At 38.7% G+C, this 22,158-nt stretch overlaps 1 protein-coding gene across 2 annotated transcripts in view; it reads left to right on the top strand.

The window, feature by feature from the left end:
• LOC126284204 (phosphatidylinositol 4-kinase alpha) overlaps positions 1–22,158 on the top strand; it is a 170,152-nt gene that overhangs the window by 3,454 nt on the left and 144,540 nt on the right. For both annotated transcript variants that reach the window (XM_049982969.1, XM_049982968.1), the window contains exons 4-8: positions 570–759; positions 8,861–8,947; positions 9,072–9,246; positions 15,745–15,922; positions 20,166–20,375. In XM_049982969.1, coding sequence (XP_049838926.1) covers positions 570–759; positions 8,861–8,947; positions 9,072–9,246; positions 15,745–15,922; positions 20,166–20,375 — 840 coding nt within the window. The remainder of the gene's footprint in view (positions 1–569; positions 760–8,860; positions 8,948–9,071; positions 9,247–15,744; positions 15,923–20,165; positions 20,376–22,158) is intronic.

The raw sequence follows: 22,158 nt of genomic DNA, 5'->3' as shown, positions 1-22,158 counted from the left end.
GCGTCACTACTGCCACCATCACATCCAGCACTCAGAGTCCAATATCACCTACTCCAAACAGTTTAGAAACATGAGTACCACCTACTAGAGTGCACCACCTCATACTCAAAAACATCCTCTGCAAACAGAATACATTACAAAGATGCTACATCACCATGATATAATCCATCATCATTATATCTCAGATCAAAGCAGGCTAGTGGTATCGAATGCCCTAGTTGACACAGTAAGATATTTAACAAGTCCCCATCTGACATAGTGTAGATCTTGACTCATTTTATATTGGTCAAGACTGCCATTTTTGGTGAAAACTACTGATGAATAAGTAAACAACCAAACAATTACTGTATGCAAACTACAAACAAATAGTATTTTACTTATGAATTTTTTGAAGACCAGCAATGCCTATGGTATGTAACTTACTCAATTCTCACATTTTAACAACATGAATCAAAAGTCTGCCTTGATAAAATAACACAGACCATGTTTTAGAGTGAAAAACTTATTTGAGTCTATGTACTGCCTACTGGATTGCTGTACACACTGTAATATTAAAATTCATTTTTCAGTGACATTATGCAAGTCAACAGTACCAATCTTGATTGGACTGGCACGTTCAATGGGACGTTTTTGTGCACCTGGTGATACCCCATTATTGTGCCGAATTTTTCCAAGGCCGGAACCACCTGTGCCAACATCATATCGAAATGAGGGATCAGCGTACCAGCTCAACAAAAACAGAAGTTTCTCAAATTTTTGGTTAGTGTTTTTTATTGTGACAACAGCTAGTGAAGAACTATTATTGATCTTTCCTGTGAATATTTATGTCATTCTGTTTGTGTTGCCTAATAGGTGATTACAATACTTATATATTAGATAGTGAGCATCTATGTTTATTTTGCTTATATGTGAATGAATTCACAATTTAAAAACTGACATATTAAAATCCACATCTAGAATACCATAAAATGTACATGAAAGAGTAACGTGATGCAGAGTTAATGATCTACAGGAAGGGACCGGGGGGGGGGGGGGGGGGGGGGGTGACAGCTGCTGGATTTATATGTCAACCCTGATGTCCATGTCATATTACAATTATAAGAGTAGCTGAGTTTAATTCTGGAAGCCTGCCAAGCGAACTTTGAATACTGGTCGTTTTTTAAATCATTGAATGGTTACACATTGTGTTTGTAGCTGTCCATTTGAATTTGTATAAACATTGGTACTGAAGTAAACATCTTAATGCTGTAATTCATGCAACTGGTTCATTTGCATCACACCATTTTTAGTATGCACTGTTATCTTGTTTATTCCAATTTGTAAATTCTAACAGTTTTCAGCGTGACCTACTTTTTGTAGTTATCACATTCAAAATATTTTTATTATACTCTGTGTTTCAGTGCATCCATCAATAATTCATTCTAGAACATAATTTTGTATCATTTGATCTCAATTGGACCAGTTTTAGACATGGTCCCCACTCAATCATTTCTGAACTAAGTAAAATTTTTTGAGTAGGTTCAATAATGTCTCGGATGGAGATGCATATAGCTTGATCTCAATATCTCCTTTGGTTTCATGTCCACAGCATCTTGTACATAGGGGTCACAGGTTAGCACCACCAGTATGCGTGATAAAGTGCCACCTTTGGGTAGGCTTTAAGAAGGTACACTTAACTTATGAGCACGTGCTTTTGTATAATTAAACAACTTTTTATGCTGAATAAGAATAGATTACTGATTTTTAAATTCATTTGGCGGCAGCTGTACTACTTCAAAAATAGCAGAAAATTGTTTGGCTGACATGGAGAGCCCATCTTTAACCAGAAATAAATCAAATTTTTATGGGCATGTTGAGAAACAATTGGTAATATGGCACAAAGCCATCTTGTCTTTTGTGGTTTTTTGTACAACAACCTTTGTCTTTCTCTATCAAAATATATGCATTGCCAAATTTGATGACAACATTTTGGGTAGTTTTAGGGGCCCATATATCAACTATATATTCTTTAATCTTTTTATTTTGTTGTATGTACAAAGAGTATTCTTTAGGCCTCAGAAGCTGTATAGTTTAATTTTTGACCGATACATGCTGCAAAACATCACTCAAAGTTATAACTTGTCATTCAGAGTGCACATGCCCAAATGTGACATTAATGAGTAAACAGAAAGTAATATGAGAGAAAACTGCTTTTATATCAATAAAAATGAAAGTCTAGTTATGCACAAATCAACTTCAGGTAATAATGGCAATAAAGTAAATGGAAATCCAGAAAGTTAGAACTTTAAACACTCTATGGACTGAAATAATTATTTACTGCCTCAGACTGAGTGAATTGCCTGGAACATCTTGTTCAGAGCAAATATACTGCGTTTCTGATGCTGTTTCAATGATTTTAAATTTGTGTTGCTCTGGAATCCAACAAGTACTTTTAGTAGATGGGCAGTGGAAGGAATGGGAGGACTATTGGGCTCCATAAAGCTGACCAAGATACTATTGTGTTCAAATGAAACTTCACATATATTTCACAGACACCAAGCATTGTCATACATGTAAGCAGCATACGGTCTGCATTGTAATGTTGTAGTTGGAACAGCTGGAATTTCTTCAGTGGCTTTAAATGCTTTAACTGTGAATGCTGCTGTGTCACTGGGAACTTTGCGTACTCTGATCCCGTTCAAATCACTGGGCCGGAACTGGTGGTTTTCTGTTGTCCGAGCAATTGTGTGGCCTTTGGCAAATAGTCTCTCTTTGTCAGGCTGAATTTGTTGAATTTCTTTCTGGGTAAAAATGTGCCTGAAATGTTTTGTCATTGCAGAACTTAGACAGATCTGCAGGCATAAATATTTCATTATCTTAATGCATCTGCAAACTAACACGAGTTGCCATTCTTCTAGCTGTTCCTCAATTCCATCACAGGGAAATTTTTCATTCCTGGTTCTGAAGAAATTCCACTTAGTAGGTATATCAAAGCCCTTTTCACACAAACATAAACTGATAAAATTGTTGAGATTATTGTCTTGGGCAGCAGATCCCACCACTAAAATAGTGAATGTGAGTAAAAATCTAGAATAGGGGCAGTGACATGCTTACATGTTTCAAGTAGGAATGTTGTCAGTGCTTGCCGTGAGGTTCAATGGGAGCTAAAGAAGGTGTGTCAGCTGTTTATGCTACACAGCCAATGAGAGAGCAGCAGGCAGATTACATGTTTTAAAGTAATAATTCAGAAGAAAGCTGTAAAAGAGGATTATAAATTTAACTGCTGCTTGTTTCAGCCACACCTCATATCTGCAAACAAAGGACAGCATCGCAACCTATAAGAAAGACTTATACTATCCTTTACTTACCCTATCTTTGGCACAGAAAGGGGTAACGTATGCTGCTATAAAAATTTTCGACAAATTACCAGATGAAATAAAATGTCTGACAGACAGCAGTAATAGCTTCAAAAATAAATTGAAATCATATCTCCTTGACAACTCCTTCTGTGCCATAGATGAATTCTTGAATAGGAATAAATATATCTAAAAACGTAGTACATGCATTTTGTGCTATTTAAGGGAATGGGGTAATAATAGAAATATTAATCTTTAACTCTGTATTATCATTTCATATGTGCATTTCTTTTGCACTTGGCACGTTCCACATCATAACGGCTACCATACCGTGCGATTGATAAATGGAACATGCAACCAACTAACTAATAAATATATTTGAAATATTTCTCTGCTCCGTGTTACTACGTAGTCAATCTGTGTGAGCCCATTATGTAAGTGGATCAGTGTTTTTTTTTATTAAATCATGGGAGGAGGTAGGTGGTTCAGTGTTTATTACTATATCCACTTAACTCAATATGGTCACGTGGATCGACTGTGTAGTCATTTCACCACCACATTTGGTAAATTTCATGTATCTGCATAAATCTACGAGACATGCACTGATGGACTATGTTGCCATCATAATCACAAGATATCTCAAAGCCCACTAATGCACCAAATAAGGGTAAACAAGATAATGCTTTCAATTATGCTGCTAGAAATACATTGCCTATCCTCACCTCTCATTGGTTATGCCAAAGAATCACCCTGCTAGCTACAAGAAACTGATGTGTTGCCAACATATGAGCAGTAGAGAAGCACTGCTGTGACTGGTGCTGGTCCTGAACTAGATATAAGCTGTGAATGTGCTTGATTTCTCCTATCACTATCCTCAAATATTTAACCAGCTTGACTGTGAATGCATGAACTGCAATCATAATCAAGGTTAGTCACCTATAATGCATATGCTGGTACTCTGTAATTCCTTACACAAAGGGGTGTAATGCAACATGGCTGTTATTCCAGTGAAACCCTTGAACACCATTTTGAATAACAAATAAATAGTTCTCAGCAAAAACTATAAAAATGATCACGTTTGCTGGCTGCAAGATATTCTTCCAGGGGGCTCAGATATGAACTTTGCTGTTCTGGAAGGAAAAGGTGTTTTATCAGACCATCAACTTTTAGAACCAGTTCCTCAATAAATTCTTCTACAGTTGCATGACACTTGTCTAGTGTATCCATGTCAGTATGAACCGACCATTTGTGTTCTACGAGGGTAATCCCAAAAGTAAGGCCTCCTTTCTTTTTTATATATAAATAGATAGCACTGTTTATTTCTACAATGGCTTACATCAGTTTAAAGCTTGAAAATTTAGCTGTTTTTCGACATAATCACCATTTATGTCGATGCATTTTTATAGATGCTGTGGCAGTTTTTGTATGCCCATGTCATAACAGCTCGCTGTCATGCTGTTCAGAAAGTTATCAACCTCTTCTTTCACCTTGTCATCAGAGCTGAATCGCTTTCCAGCCAAATGTTCTTTTAACCGAGGGAACAGGTGATAGTCACTGAGCACCAAGTCAGGGCTAGAGGGTGGGTGGGTGGGTGATTATGTTCCACTGAAACTGTTGCAGGAGAGCAACGTTTTGCCAAGCGATGTGTGGGCGAGCGTTATCATGGAGAATGTGTATGCCCTGGCTCAAAATTCCTCTTCACTGATTCTGAATTGCCCATTTAAGTTTTTTCAGAGTCTCACAGTACCTGTTAGCGTTAACTGTGGTCCCAGCAATTCTGCTTCGATGATGAGGTGAAAGAAGTAGTACATAACTTTCTGAACAGCATGGCAGCGTGCTGGTATGACATGGCCATACAAAAACTGCTACAGCGTCTACAAAAATACATCGACAGAAATGGTGATTATGTCAAAAAATAGCTAAATGTTCAAGCTGTAAACTGATGTAAGCCATTGTAGAAATAAACAGGTCTATGTACTTATGAAAAAAAAATAGGAGACCTTACTTTTGGGATTACCATTGTATTATTTCTTCTGGATCATATTCTGTGGAACATATACCAAATAAGCTTCCAGCTCAGTGTTTCCAGGACATTGTTCACAACATTCCAGCCTTTTGATTCCAAACAACACAGTTTTGTTGATTAGATCCATGTATTCACCCTTTCGGTAGGTGTTGCAGCCAACACGAATAGGGCAGTTTGATTTTTTACATGTACACAAACTGAGTGCATACCAGCAGCACCAACTATAATACATCAATTTTGCCTGAGTTCACGAAATTTTGAGAAGCCCAGTTCACTACTATATTGCTTGCAGTAGACTATGAGTATTTATTTCCAGTTACTAAGTAGCAGACATTTCTGCTGATGAACTTTTTCACCTTCCACTCTTACTGCCATGTAATCATTTTTTTGGGCACAGCGAAGAAAATGCATCAGAGAACCTGAAGACTTTGTGTGATCTTATTATTGAGTCGTTTTTCCTCCCGTTTTGCAGATACTGCCGGGATGCCAGCCTCCATCTTTAGTTTCATTGCTTGCTTCACCATTCTCACAGACACACTGAATTCTTTTGCTGTTTTGCACTCCAGCTGCTGGGAGACAGGGTCAGAATTTGAACTTTGAAACATCCTGGCAGATTAAAACTGTGTGCCGGACTGAGACTCGAACTCGAGACTTTTGCCTTTCATGGCCAAGTGCTCTACCAGCTGAGCTACCCAAGCCCGACTCGCGACCCGTCCTCACAGCTTTAATTTCACAAGTACATCTCCTATCTTCCAAACTTCACAGAAGCTCTCCTGCAAACCTTGCAGAACTAGCACTCCTGGAAGAAAGGATATTCAAAGACATGACTTAGCCACATCCTGGGGGATGTTTCCAGGGTGAGATTTGCACTCTGCAGTGGAGCGTGCGCTGATATGAAACAACAAGGCAAAGGTCCCGAGTTCGAGTCTCGGTCCAGCACACAGTTTTAATCTGCCAGGAAGTTTCATATCAGCGTACACTCTGCTGCAGAATGAAAATCTCATTATGGAATTTGAACTTTGTTTAAATGACTTCAACAATGCACTTTAATTTTTAGTTCATTTATTGAAATATTCATAGTCTTACATTTCTGGCATTGCTTCACCATTTGTGCTTCAACAGCATCAGTGGAGCTCACACCAACAGTTGCTGCTATAGCCCTTGTGATGGGACCTTGTGCTTTCTGAACATTCTACCTTGTGTAACCTGTTGAATCCCTTTTGCCAACTCGTTCAAAATTTAAGGGCAAATCTCAGAGACATGCTAGTTAAGTATTCACTATGTAGCAAGTATCAACAGCATCCACATAATCAGCAGGCATTGATTCTCTCTCATCCTGTGGCTGTAGTTGCATATAAGCAAATTCTTGTTTATGTCTAGGACAAAGCTTCTGAGTAGGTTTGAAAACTTTACTAGTATACAGTTTCAACTGTTCAACATGAGAAACGTCAGTTAGACTTTATAACTTCTTCTTTTTTAAATGCATTACTGCAGGTATTTTGCCAAAACTGAAATTTTGTCAGCAGCAGGGCATTATGGTATGAAGGGATTTGGGTGTATTTTGTAATGTTAAGTCCAGATCTGATTTTCAAAAGCTCTTTGCCCAACAATGACATTTCTTTCACTGCCTTAAGCTGGCTTATGCCATGATAAATACACACAAAGCACAAAATAGTACAGTCACAAAACTTTCTAAGAGCAATCTTATCACGAGATCAACACAAGAGAGATACTGACAGTTCAAAGAAAATATATATTCCTTCAAAGATGGTGTAAAAATGTAATATTTTCAATAATGTTGAAAAACAAAAGTTCATTAATGAATTTACGAAATCTTTTTGGGGTCATTTCATCTGTAAATGGAAACACACAGAGAGATAATAAGAATATTGTAACAATGTCTCGGCAACATATTCAACAGTGATTTATATATCTCAAATAATACTTTATGAAATTTCATCAGGATGAATTTATGAAATGTTTTGGGTGCAGTTTCATTCATATGTAGGCATGAATTACTATTTTGTTTTATTGCTGCTTATTTCTAGGAAGCTGATGTGCATATAACTACACTTGTATTTTCTAAAAACAAAGATGATGTGACTTACCAAACAAAAGCGCTGGCAGGTCAATAGACACACAAACATACACACAAAATTCAAGCTTTCGCAACCAACAGTTGCTTCTTCAGGAAAGACGGAAAGAGGGAAGGAGAGGGAAAGACGAAAGGATGTGGTTTTTAAGGGAGGGGGTAAGGAGTCATTCCAATCCTGGGAGCGGAAAGACTTACCTTATGGGGAAAAAAGAACAGGTGTACACTCGCGTGCACACACACTCATCTGTCCGCACATACACAGACACAAGCAGACAAGCAGACAATTCAGTTTTTCAACATTTATACACACATATAAGAGTTCCTGTAGAATGTTTTTCTTATTATTTTATGTTTAAACTAAGAGACTTGTATTCACTTATTATTATTATTATTTGACATGTAAAACACTGTGAAAATTGCCGTATGGAGTATCAACTGCTGTAAAAAGGAGGGGAGCAACATAAAATACAGTAATTTGATTTTTACATCTTATGTTTGTTGTGCTTTGTTATTCGTATATATTTAAGAATGGAACATAACATGTTCTCTTTGACCAATGATGCTATTAACAGATGTGGTGACTGTGATGTCATACAATCATGTGTAGTTTCATTACCAAATTATTGGGGATGTGGGGTTTTTGGGCAGAGATGTTCTTGTTTTTAATGCCTTAAGACATATTAAAGAAAACTATAAAATATCACACCACAGTGAGAAGATAAAAGTAGTGTGTATGTGTGTGTGTGTGTGTGTGTGTGTGTGTGTGTGTGTGTGTGTGTGTGTGTATACACTTGTTTGTATGGGCATGCATGCAGGAGAAGAGGGGAAGATGTGTTTGTCGTACCACCTTTTTTTGGCTTCATCAACTAATCACCTTCCAGATTAACTTAGATTGTCCAAAGCAGAATGGCTGTATCGCGAGCTATGGTATGCTTCTTGATACTTGCTTCACCCTTGTTCTGAGTTTTAAGCATCGATTTGTATTGGGCCATATTATCCTATGCTACTGCTGCTTATGGAGCCCCAAGATGACACTTAACTTTTGTCTTTGTCATTTGTGCTATAACTGTTTTGAATTTCAGTGCTGATGCATCTTCTCCTCAAGACCATTCCTTCCAAATCCTGCCTTCTTCTTACCAGTTGTGACACAGTCACAGCAAAATTCACTCAAATTTAAGAACAGTTTTTTTATTTATTTCATGCAAAGACCCCAATACTGTATGCCACATGATTAATTCTGGGAGACCAATGGCCCTAGTAGTCTGGTCCCTTCAATCAAGACCTACAAGTTGCAACATAGCCACCACAAAATTCAGAGTTCCTCATCCTCTAATTGTGATTCTGTTTGTTGCATTTGAAAATTTACATCTGTTCTGCTAATTCCAAATTTTAATTTTTTTATAGGTCTATTATACCAAGGTCATTATCAGGCAATCTTCCTTCAATTGATTTACCATCTAGTAGCAGTGTTGATTCAACATCTGATGTTCTGTAAGTTATATTAGATAAGTATGTTTTGCAGAATTTTCACGCTTGTAAATTATTATCTATGTTAAAAATATTTGTTAAGTGAAAGTGGAATGTAATTACATCATTTCAATTTTGTCTGTGACAGATGTGTTAGCACGTTGAAACGTCATTCAATTCAGAGTTGCCATTCAGTGCCATATGATGCAACCACATATTTCTTTAATAAATATGGTTCCAGTTTCAATCAGTTTCCACAAATGAGGTTTGTTGAGTCACCAGAAAAAGGAAGTCTCCTCCAGTTTTCCATCGTGCATTTGCAGGTATTTATTATTATTATTTATAGCAGTGTAATGAATATAATAATTACAGTACCATTTGTCTGTAGTGATTATTGGCTGCTACAGAAAAGGAATAACAGAGATAGTGGCGACAGTTAAGTTTACCAAATGACCACTAGAAATAGAGAAGGAAGCTGCATCATTTGGTCTAGCTAACACATGTAAACAGTGAACTGATTAAACACTATTCTATGTGATTGTAGTAGTATGAGCATCATTGTTTCAGCAAATTTAACTTCAGTAGTTGAAAAGGTAGTTATTGTGGCTTTAGAGCTGACTAACATCAGGCAACAATATTAAAATTTGAAGAATATAATGTTAGTTATGTCATTAAAATTAGGGCCAGGGTTAGGGATTTGTGACAGATTATTCTGTGTGTGTAATTTGCAACTCACTTTGAGCAATTAGAAGGACATCTTAGTCATGAGGGATCTTAGACCTTTCAGCAACCTATATAACTTACCATATAGGAGGACATCAGTAATCATGAGGCTGTGTTAACAATCACAGCAGATGTTCCAAGCAATGTTAAAAAGGGCAAGGAAATTTTTTTGCTTAGCAAGAGTGAGTAGATACAGATTACATAGTATCACCAATGTTCAGCTTTGAGGTTGGAGATATGGAGTACAAGTGGATGAAATTCAAAAACATTATTACCATATAGCGATGATACGAGTCGCTGATAGGCACAACAAAAAGACTCTCACAATTAAAACTTATGGCCATGGGGCTTTGTCAAAAAAAAAAAAAAATGCAACTCACACACATGACTACAGTCTCAGGCAACTGAAACCACACTGCGAGCAGCAACACCATTGCATAATGGGTGTTACGACTGGGTGGGGGTAAGGAGGAGGCTGAGGTGGGGAGGGTGAGGGATAGTATGGTGAGGGTGGTAGACAGTGAAGTGCTGGAGGTTAGGTGGAGGGCAGGGGTGAGATGGGGAGAGGTGCGGGAAGTAGCGATAAAACAGAGAAATAAAAAGACTGAGAGTGGTGTTGGCATGGCGGCTGTGTAGTGCTGGAATGGGAACAGGGAAGGGGTGGGATGGGAGAGGAGAATGACTAACAAAGAGTGAGGCCAGGAGGGTTATGGGAATGTAGGACGTATTGCAGGAAAAGTTTCTACTTGCTCAATTCAGAAAAGCTGGTGTTGGTGGGAAGGATCCATATGGCACAGATTGTGAATCAGTCATTGAAATGAAGAATGTCATGTTTGGCAGCATGTTTGACAACAGGGTGGTCCACTAGTTTCTTGGCCACAGTTTGTCGGTGGCCATTCATGTAGATAGACAGCTTGTCACTTTTCATGCCTATGTAGGATGCAGCACAGTGGTTGCAGCTTAGCTTGTAGACCACATGACTGGTTTCACTGGCAGCCCTGTCTTTGATGGGATAGGTGATGCTAGTGACCAGACTGGAGTAGGTGGTGGTAGTGGGAGCATGTGTGGGACAGGTCTTGCATCTATGTCTATTCAAAGGGTATGAGCCATGAGGTAAGAGATTGGGAGTAGAGGTTGTGTATATTGTGTAGGTTCAGTGGATGGTGGAATACTACTGTGGGAAGGATAGTGGGCAGGACATTTCTCATTTCAGGGCATGGCAAGAAGTAATGGAAACCTAGGTGGAGAATGTAATTCAGTTGCTCCAGTCCTGTGTGGTACGGAGTTACGAGGTGAATGCTCCTCTGTGGCCTGACCTGGGACTTTGGGAGGTGGTGAGAGACTGGAAAGATAAGGAACGGGAGATTTGTTTTTGTACAAGGTTGAGAGGATAATTATGGTCAGGGAAGGCTTCAGGGAGACCCTTGGTATATTTCGAGAGGGACTGCTCATCACTACACCACAGGCGGCTAGACTGAATGGAAGGAAATTCTTGGTAAGGAACAGGCGGCAGCAATTGAAGTGCAGGTATTGCTGGTGGTTAGTATGTTTGATATGGATTGAGGTAGTGATGTAGCCAGATTAGACTTGGAGGTCAACATCTAAGAAGGTGGCTTGTTGGGTTGAATAGGACCAGGTGAAGCAACTGGGGGAGAAGTTGTTGAGGTTCAGGATGAATGTGGATAGGCTGTCCTCACCTTCAATCCAGATAGCAAAGGTGTCACAAATGAATCTGAACCAAGTGAGGGGTTTAGGATTCGGGGTTTTTAGGAAGGATTCCTCCAGATTGCCCATGAATAGTTTCGCATATTGGCATAGGATGGTGCCATGTGGGTGCCCATAGCCATACCCTGGATTTGTTTGTAGGTAATGCCTTCAAAGGAGAAGCAATTGTGTGTGAGGATATAGTTGGTCATGGTGACTAGGAAGGAGGTTGTTGGGTTGGAATAAAGGGAAATGGGGTATCGTCTCAGTTGTGCGACTGGATTTGTGATTTCCTGTCCGGAAGGTTGCAGTTCGTAATAATAGATAGCAAATCATCGAGTAAAACTGAAGTGATATCAGGTGTTCCCCAGGGAAGTGTCCTGGGATCTCTACTGTTCCTGATCAATATAAATGACCTGGGTGACAATCTGAGCTGTTCTCTTAGGTTGTTCGCAGATGATGCTGTAATTTACCGTCTAGTAAGGTCATCCGAAGACCGGTATCAGTTGCAAAGCGATTTAGAAAAGATTGCCGTTTGGTGTGGCAGGTGGCAGTTGACGCTAAATAACTAAAAGTGTGAGGTGATCCACATGAGTTCTAAAAGAAATCCATTGGAATTCGATTACTTGATAAATAGTACAATTCTCAAGGCTATCAATTCAACTAAGTACCTGGGTGTAAAAATTACGAATAACTAAAGTTGGAAAGACCACATAGATAATATTGTCGGGAAGGCGAGCCAAAGGTTGTGTTTCATTGGCAGGACACTTAGAAGATGCAACAAGTCCGCTAAAGACACAGCTTACACTACACTGGTTCGTCCTCTGTTCGAATATTGCTGTGCGGTGTGGGATCCTTACCAGGTGGGATTGACGGAGGACATCGAAAGGGTGCAAAAACGGGCAGCTCGTTTTGTATTATCACGTAATAGGGGAGAGAATGTGGCAGATATGATACGCGAGTTGGGATGGAAGTCATTAAAGCAAAGACGTTTTTCGTCGCGGCGAGATCTATTTACGAAATTTCAGTCACCAACTTTCTCTTCCGAATGCGAAAATATTTTGTTGAGCCCAACCTACATAGGTAGGAATGATCATCAAAATAAAATAAGAGAAATCAGAGCTCGAACAGAAAGGTTTAGGTGTTTGTTTTTCCCGCACGCTGTTCGGGAGTGGAATGGTAGGGAGATAGTATGATTGTGGTTTGATGAACCCTCTGACAAGCACTTAAATGTGAATTGCAGAGTAATCATGTAGATGTAGAAAGGGTGCTGCTTGGTAGTTCGTGACTGAGTCGGGACAGGCTTATGTGCTTACCACCTGCTGACAACCTTGCAGCCTTTTGGAGCAAAATGGTACCATGGCATCAGTGCTGAGCTCCAACTGTTCCACTGAAGCAACATATTTATGGTCAGAGCATCAGAAGGATTTCAGGGAGAGATCACATGTGTTCTGTTAATGCAGTTAAAACATGACAGACTGTTGTTACCAACTAATGGGATACTGCCAAGACCATGGTGGAGCATTCATGTGAATCACTGCCACAGCCAGCTACCAAGTAGTTTCTGAGAGGAATAGTTGGTACTTCATGCCTGCCAATATTAGATCTGCCATTGCCATACAGAAGCTAGATACAGCATTGTCTGGCCTCAGTTCCTTACAAAATCCATTACAGCTTGTTGTCGTACCTCATTGCCAAAGGTTGTAAAATGCTTCTTAACTTTTGTAATGCTGTGTAGAACATGGAATAATTTGCTGATTCATGGAAGGGAGCTATTTTCATTTCTCTCTTAAGTCTGGTAAGGACCAAACATGCTTTATTCAACCACTGTCTTATCTCTGGATTTTAAAAATCCGGACAGCTCCTATTCAATTTCAGTGAGTTCACAAAATATAGTGTTTAGTAACCAAATTCTGCTTCTGTTTACCATACAAATAAGTTTCCCTATTGAGGCATCACGTAAACAGGTATTTTCTTCTTCCTGGAAAGGGGCTTCTAGTACTACTTGGAGACATAATATCCTTTAACAGTTTCAGTTGCAGTGTTTCCAGGGATCTCTCTCTCTCTCTCTCTCTCTCTCTCTCTCTCTCTCTCTCTCTCTCTCTCTCTCTCTCTCTCCCTCTCTCTCTGTCTCATTTTCCTTAGTGCAAGGACTTTTCAGTTTTTATTTCATCTTATAGCCTTGCAGCAGGCATACATCAACTGTATGATAGTTAGGTGACTGAGGAAGTGAGCATTAAGATCTGGTTTTTAGTTTTCCACATAAAAATCTGTGACCTTTCCTTTTTTGGAAATACACTCCTCAGGTGTGCCACCGGGCAATATTGTGTAAGTCCCACCAAATCTTATCAAAGCAACAGTCCCATATCTTCATGTGGATGTGCTACATGTGCACCAGATCCACCAGGAAAACCTTGAACAGTCACATTACTCTCATGCTTAAAACTCTGAGATTTTAGAATTAGGATTCACCTAGTGCATGTTATTTTTAAATGCTTTGTATGCAACACTTGGCGAGCAGATTCGTTTTGCTACAGTTTTTGTATGACTGTTAATGTATGGTGTATTAATCTTTCATCTTCTTGGAGATACTGAATGAGACCGTGCCAGGTGGCGCAGTGGTTAGCACACTGCACTCGCATTCGGGAGGACGACGGTTCAATCCCGTCTCCGGCCATCCTGATTTAGGTTTTCTATGATTTCCCCAAATCGCTTCAGGCAAATGCCGGGATGGGTCCTTTGAAAGGGCACGGCCAATTTCCTTCCCCATCCTTCCCTCACCCGAGCTTGTGCTCCGTCTCTAATGACCTCGTTCTCGACGGGACATTAAACACTAATCTTCTCCTCCATACTGAATGAGAGATCTACCCACAGGCGCTTTTAGGGCCAATCTCACTTCCAGCCCTTCAGTTGTTGATGCTGGTGAGCCATCACTTTACGTTAGACAGCATTTCCGTGTGATGCAAATTTCATTCAAAATATACTCACTACCATACACACATTTGCACACCATACAGTTGACCTACCTGTTGAGTAATTTGCCAACACTATCAGATTCATGCAAAAGTATGTTTTAGGAGAAACAGAAATTTTAAATTTGGCCAATTTTTGAAAAGAAACAACACAAAATGTGTTTTGGATATATATTTTATCATATTTTGGACAAGCAGCACAATTTTACTACTGTGTGTACAGATAAGTTAAAGTGGAGGGACTTCCCTGATCACCGAGTTGTCTTTGACCTTGTACACACTGGAATAGATCATGTGTGGCAGTGATGAGAAGTTCCATACCTACTTCGATTCTCTTAGTTCTATTCAAGGTCCTAAATAAATTGACATAGCAGAGGTGATGGTTAATGGTATAGAACATACTGCACTCATTTCATCTACAGCAAAAGCAAGGGAAGGAGATGAAATGTGAGTGAGAGAGGAGGGTCAAGCTGTTTTAGTAACTGAGGAGGCCAGCAGGGATGGCAGTACATCAAGGTAGCATTACATAACTGGCTACAACCTAACTGTTGAGGCAGAAGGTCACACACCAATGAGAGGAAGATTAAATGCTATAAATGATGAAAGCAATGACTCAGCCATAATGTTTTGCCTTCCAGCCACACATCTGTAATGATGTATCTCTCATCCATCTTTTTATGTGACGTAGTCACCTCAAAGATTGCTTTCTAATCCAACAATAAGTTTTGTGAGTTGTGATGCTAGTGACATTCATTTTTTGGGACAACATATTGAAATGGAGCAAATCTCATATTTTTATGAATGGGCACCAGTAAATGTAAGGATCAGTCCTCTATTTAAGCTGAATATGAAAAAAGTTTAGTATGTTTTTTACAGTTTTGTGTTTTGTCTGTATAATGTCTTGTTTGTCACCATCAGTACCAGGCATTGAATAAACACAAAAAATTAAGTAATCTTTAAATAGCCAGTGCCTTATTTCTCAATGTATACTGTAACTTGCTGACTGTGAAACAATTGCCTGTGGCACCAACTGGGCCACTTAGGTTCTATCGCCTAACAGTATTACCTCTAACATTTCATTTTGCAGTTCAAAATATGAAAATTTCATTGTGTGTCTCAATTTAGTGCATCCAAAATAGATGTTTCTTGAGAAATGTGATATCCTGTACTTCTGCAGCCACAGGTTTCTTCTCAGAGAATTGAGGAGACTACATCATGGAAGTAAAGCCTAGTCAGCAGTACTCTCTTCAGAAGAATGTTGCTAATGGCATTCAGAAATTATTTGCAATAATAATATTTTCATTAGATTTTATACCAGAACTTATAAAACTGAAACATTATTGCTCAGTATTTTCTGTCTTTGGGTAACTTAATGTGTAACATAGTTGTTTTCCATGTAATATATCATGATTGTATTTGCAGACTATCCTGGCACTTGCTAAGAAACTGCTGACAAAAGAAATGCTGGTATTCTTGGATGAACAAGCTCTTGAAGTTTATTGTTCTGGTCATATCAAGATATTCCCGTACAAATCTTTCAGTGAGACTATAAACCTTGTCATTGTTACATTGTTGCGTGAGCTGCTACAGTACCAGAAAGGTAAGGTTTGTGAATTATTCTAATGTTTCAAATCTGTTTTGATGAACTTTTTATTAACTCACTTTAGAAGTCCTCATAAGCTTAATGCCAGTAATTTCCATTTTCTTATCAAATTCCAAGATAGTCAGTAGACAAGGTCTTCATAGTACCTGATTTACCTACACGATGATATGGCTGTATTTGTCTATATTAAGATGCTCCCAATAACCTTTGATGACTTTTCATGTGAGGTATTGATAGCTTAAGTGCATTAGTTTCATTGTTTGTGGGTTCCCAATGTCATTACACATTATTTAATTTTGTACAGTTGCATAGTTTGCATTTTCTTGTATGATTTGTTTGATATTCATAGTCACAGTCTCATCTCGGTGTCTTAATATTTTAGAATAACTGTTGTGCTGCACATTGGATTTTGCAGAAATATGGAAATAGTAATTCTAACAATATTATGAGAAGGAAAGTTGCTATTCACCATATAACAGAAATACTGACTGTGATGCTATTTGCAGACTATACTGACACTTGCTAAGAAACTGCTGGCAAAAGAATTGCTGGTGTTCTTGGATGAACAAGATCTTGAAGTTTACATTGCAATATTTCTTGATTTCCAAAAACAGTTTGATTCATAACTACAGTTAAACAATAGGAACTCCAGATTGGAATATCAACAATGTAAGGAAAAGATAAATTGCTATTTACCATGAAGACAATACATTAAGTTGCAAACAGGCGCAACTAAAAACACTTACACAGCAACCTATCAGTAACATATGTAGCCGTTATGTACTGTGTTGTGGTACTGGCTGAAAACTGGAGTGTGGAAGTACAACACTGACTACCTTAAATATGTACCCGACAGATGCACAATTGAGTTTACAGTCTTTTTTTACTTTCACTGTTAATTTGGCCAGAGCACAATTGTCTAACTTTTGATAAGCCTCATTAATAGTTTTCGGGCGAACATCCACAGACTGCTACAATACTTTACTGTTGAATATCTACAAGCAGCAAAAACCTAACCACAAAGTTCACATTTCTTGAAGAATAGAAAGGCACATATGGGGCAGACACTGTCATTGTTTTTTACAAACAGCATAATTGTGTAACACTTATTTCACTGCTGGATTTGGCCTGCTCGGTGCCCCTATATTGCTGACTATGGGTTGCATACCTTCTTTGTGCGTTTTTGGGAGACCATATATCCTTGGAGCTACCGCCAAACATTGCCGAAGTCTTTTGATGTCCTTGTCCTCGAGTGTGCCATTTTTCCACGGACACAACGTAGACATATCATTCCATCAGCACCACCTGATGATGGCGGAACGGTTATTCACCGAAATATCATGGAACTTTGACGATCGGATCCGGCTGGACACCCGAGAATCTTGGATACACTTGCTGTGCTGTTCATAGAAGTTTACCTGCATCCCTGTTTTCTTATTCATTGTTAAACCTACATGTACATTACACATACTTGATTTTGAGTTGAGAACAATGTACTGGTAGGAAATTGTAATTCTGATCACTTCCAAACAGCGAAAGGTGTTCAACAAGGACTGCTTTTTATCATTGTCAAGGATGAAGTTATAAAAGGAGCAAAGCAGAACACCACCAAGGACATCAACACATTTGCATTGTATGATGTATTAATTTGGGGCAATGCAGAGAAAGAACTCTAGGAGACCCTTGTCACCTGGATTGAACATACAAAAGCACATGGATTTAACCATAAATAAATGAAAAATGGATGCAGTGTCACTTAACAGGGAGAACAAGAAAGGAAAAATACGACTGGAAGAAAAACAGCTGGAAACAGTAGACCAGTACAGATATTGAGAGTGCATCCCTTGAAACAATAACAATACACAATGTGAGATCGTTAACCTGATCAAAAAATCAGAGTAGATTCTGAACTCAATGGTAGAACCATTGAGTTCAGAACCTACTCTGAATGAACAAGTCTCCTTAAGATCAAAATAGACTCTTCTTAAGTCATGTGGCCTTGAAAACTGCACAACAACCAAACAAGTTGACAAGAAACTGCAAGCTACAAAAAATTAAATTTTTACAAACTTTGACACACAAAACTAGGAAGAAAAGGACAAAAAATGAAAAAAATGGGAGGAGCATGAGTGTACATGTCCTTAAAAGAGAAAGTGATGGGCCCATTTCAGATGATTTGGTTATGTCAAAATAATGGACAAGAGAAGGGTAGCAAGATCGTGACTACACACACAGTTGTGATTCATAAAAGACCCATAGGAAGGCCAAGGAGGAGATGGCTGGACCAAGTGAAGGAGAGGAGTCAGCTGGGATACAGTCCTGAGAGAAGAATGGTACATGGGCAGACACCACAGGAGAACATCGGTAAACCACATCTGACCATTTGCAGCAGAAAACCAATGACGACAACAAACCATGTACTCGTGACGAGAAGTCTGAAGTTCTGCCTTGCACTTCACTCATTCTTAGTATAACAAACTGCAGCCTGTGTTTCCTGGTTTTAGAGTCTCTAACTTACAGACCAGATTAAAGTATTTAACATCCCATGTTCTTATCTGTATAACACTAAAGTTGTTTCTCATGATGACAACATTCTCCTGAGTCACCTGCAACTGATGATCAGAATGGGGGACTGTTTTAACTCTGAAATATTTTCCCCAAGAGGATGCCATCATTATTAAAACATATGGTAGAGCTGCATGTTCTTGAAAATATGGCAGCTAAAGTTTCCATACGTATTCAACTGTTTGCGGTACCTACATAGCCAAGCCATGTTGGCTAATGTTAAAAGAGCAGGTCAAACGTGCAGGCTGTTGTCCTTGCACCCACTGAAAAATCTGTTGTCATCCTAAGAACCATATGTAAGCCTGGCCCCTTTGTGCACCTCTGGTATGGCCATCTGTAACAACTGAGGTGCACAAGCCACCCCACAGTTGCATAGTCCATGGTCCATGGTTACAAGACTTTGATTAATATTAAGCTGCCTCAGGCTTATTTTTGTACCATTCAGTAGAAGTTTAAATTTGTCATCATGAAAATACAATCTGTTACTTAGGATTACCATGTCAAAATGTACATTATCTCTTGAGAGTGGCATATTCTGAAAATTGCATTTTTATCTTCTGTCCTTGGGTGCCTGCTACCCATAGCCACAGTATCTGAAGTTCCACTGAGTTGCTATCAGTATATCTGTTTGAAGACAGTGACAAAAATATTCACATAATGAAACCTCAAATAAATAAAAATTTCAAATCAAGCCACAATGAAATAAAATAGTGTAGGTGTGTGGTCAGGAACTGTCACAAGGTGAGGTTTCCTACTGTATCTTGCATATGTGAAACAACTGTCAGCCAGCCATTCTAGTGTCTTCACCAATGATAGTATTGTGTAATCAGAGGCATTTTAATGCACATTATTACTGTACTACCCTCGTTTATTTAGTGGTGTGTGTAATAATAGTTGTTATTTATAAAAATGATGGCGGCAGAAATGAGATGTTCAAACTGGGAAATAATTTTTTGATATCTGTTGGTACCTCATATTGGTCAAAAAGTGTTCCATAGTAATGTTTTAAAGATTTATTTATAAACAGATTTATTTATAAATGAGACCAGGTCATTACTGTATTAGGGTTACACACTACCTGAAAGTGTAAAATTCATAATGTGGTCCTTTGTTTTAGTAGTTCTTTCACTATGAAGAGGTTGAAAAATCAGCCAATCAGTTGCAAATAAAATTTTACTAGCCCTTGACCTAGGTTTCAGTACTTGTAATAGTATCTTTTTCAGAAGTAGTGGCCTTGTTACATCACGTTGCTGTTTCACACCTGTGTTTCAAATTCTTTCAGTATTATGTAAGAAGACTTTACTGCCAGTCAGATGCTATTTACTAATATATGACCAAATTGCAGCGTACAGTGTCATCAGCCTGTTGGATGAGATTTTTTTATCTATATATTATTTCTTGCAATTATAGAATTTAAAGTTGAATGTATTGAGTATGGTGAACATCTTTGTAGTCAGTGGCATCACCACAAAAAAATGTGATATGAAGGCAACATTCTTCCAATTTGATTGTACATATATTTAGACCAAGAAAATATATGAATAAATACACAGCCTGTGTTGAAAAGTTTGCTTTGATTCAGTAATGGTGAACATTAAAAAGTTAGTTTAACAGAAATAATTAATTATTGGTTTCTGCATAAATGAAGGCTTGCAAATCCCCTCTTCACTTACAGATTTGCCAAGTCCTTTCACACGTGATGTCCAGGAATTTGTGAAAGGATTATTTCTCTCAGGCCAGACAGAATTGCAATCGCGTCACCATGATGCCAGTGAACAAGAGGACAAAGAAAGCAAATTCGCAACAGTTAACAAATTTGAAGTGAACGTAATGGCAAATGCTGCATGTGTTGACTTGCTCGTGTGGGCTATTGGCGATGAAACAGGTGAGCTTGAAAAAAATATATATATATAATGTTTGAATATTCATTCCAAATATATTGTAGAAACTTGTCATTTTAGAAGAGTAGTTAGAGATATAAAGTATAGAAACACTTGTAAAGTATATCAATATAAACTAACTTGGATGATTATAAGCATAAATTAAAACATTGCACAACAGTGAATTGTTTCAATGCAGGTAACTAAGTCTTCTTACAGCAAGTTATAAATACAGATGTATTTTATGGTTGTATCACTGATGCCTGAATTTCTTGTGTGCTAGGTAACACTGTGATGAGTATGTAGTGTAAAATGTTTAAGTCTTGATAGTTACTGTGTTATAAGTGTAACCATTTGATGAAACTATGTTGAGGGGAAGACAGCTGAGTTGTGTTCAAATAAAAGAAATGTTTCAGAAGTTGGATTTGATTAAATAGAGTGCATGAAATTGAGCACGATAGAAATATCAAGCCAACTGATCAGAATACTTATCAAAGCAATCGAGAACTGAAAGTCAATATAGTAAAGTAAACAACATTAGCTAGCTATGAAATTTGCTTATAGTTTACTCACCCAATTATTGTGACTTTGGGACTAGTCTGATGATAACATTTATTCTGATCCTTGTGGTGGTGTGATTGAGGAAGATGGCTGAGCAAAGTTACTGTGTCAGTACAGCATGTAAGATACTCTTTTGCTGAACAATCAAACAATGTAATATCAACATTGTAGGAAAAGACAATTGCTACTTACCACAAAGAAGAAACATCAAGTTGCAGACAGGCACAATTGTAAGACACTCATGTAAAGCTTTCGAGCACAGCCTTTATAACCACCAACTCCAGCATCTTGGACCAGAACGCAACATCACGTGAGATGCAAGCAGCGATCTGGAGGGGGCAGGGAAAGGGAAGAGATAGTAGTATACAGGTGGGGGGAGAGACTAATGCTGTCTGGTGGAGTGTGCAGTGACTTTTTAAACTGCCAACAGGCACAGTGTCATGTGGTTGTGGGACAGGGAGGTGGGGAAAAAAAGGAGCAGATGCATTAGCAGAGGGATGCAAATAAAAAGGGTGAGAGATGAGAATGAGGAGGAGATGATAGGGAAGAACGGGTGCAGGGTGTGGGGACAGTATGTTACCATAGTTTGAGGCTGGGATACTTATGGTAATGGAGAATGTGTTGTAAGGATAACTCCCATTTGCACAGTTCCGAAAAGCTGGTGAAATCAAGTTTGTTATGTGCAGTTGTATGTTGCACCACAAAGTGATCTACTTTGCTCTTGACCACTGTTTGGCGTAGGTGGGGATAGGTATGGGATAGGATGTTGTGGACATTGGGTGAACGATGGAACACCACTTTGGGGGGGAGTGTATCTTGCACAGGATGTCCCTCATTTTAGGGCATGATGATAGGTAATTAAAACCCTGGCAAAGAATGTGGTTCAGTTGTTCCAGTCTGGGATGGTATTGGGTGATGAAGGGGCTGGTTCTTGGGGGTGATGGGAGGATTGGGTATGTGAGAGGAAATGGCACAAGAGATCTGTTTGTGGAGTAGGTTTGGCGCATAGTTCCTGTCTGTAAAGGTCTTGGTTGGACCCTCAGCATATTGCATAAGGGAATTTTTGTCACTGCAGATATGCCATCCCCGAGTAGCCAGGCTACATGGGAGGGATTTTTTGGTGTCATAGGGATGACAGCTGTCAAAATGCATGTACTGTTGGTTGTTCGTTGGTTTAATGTGGACAGAGGTACAGGTGGAGCAATCAGAGAGGAGGTGGTCAGCATG

This window comes from Schistocerca gregaria, chromosome 8, assembly GCF_023897955.1.
Source record: "Schistocerca gregaria isolate iqSchGreg1 chromosome 8, iqSchGreg1.2, whole genome shotgun sequence".
NCBI classification, from domain to species: domain Eukaryota; kingdom Metazoa; phylum Arthropoda; class Insecta; order Orthoptera; family Acrididae; genus Schistocerca; species Schistocerca gregaria.
This window is presented reverse-complemented; position numbering and strand designations above follow the sequence as displayed.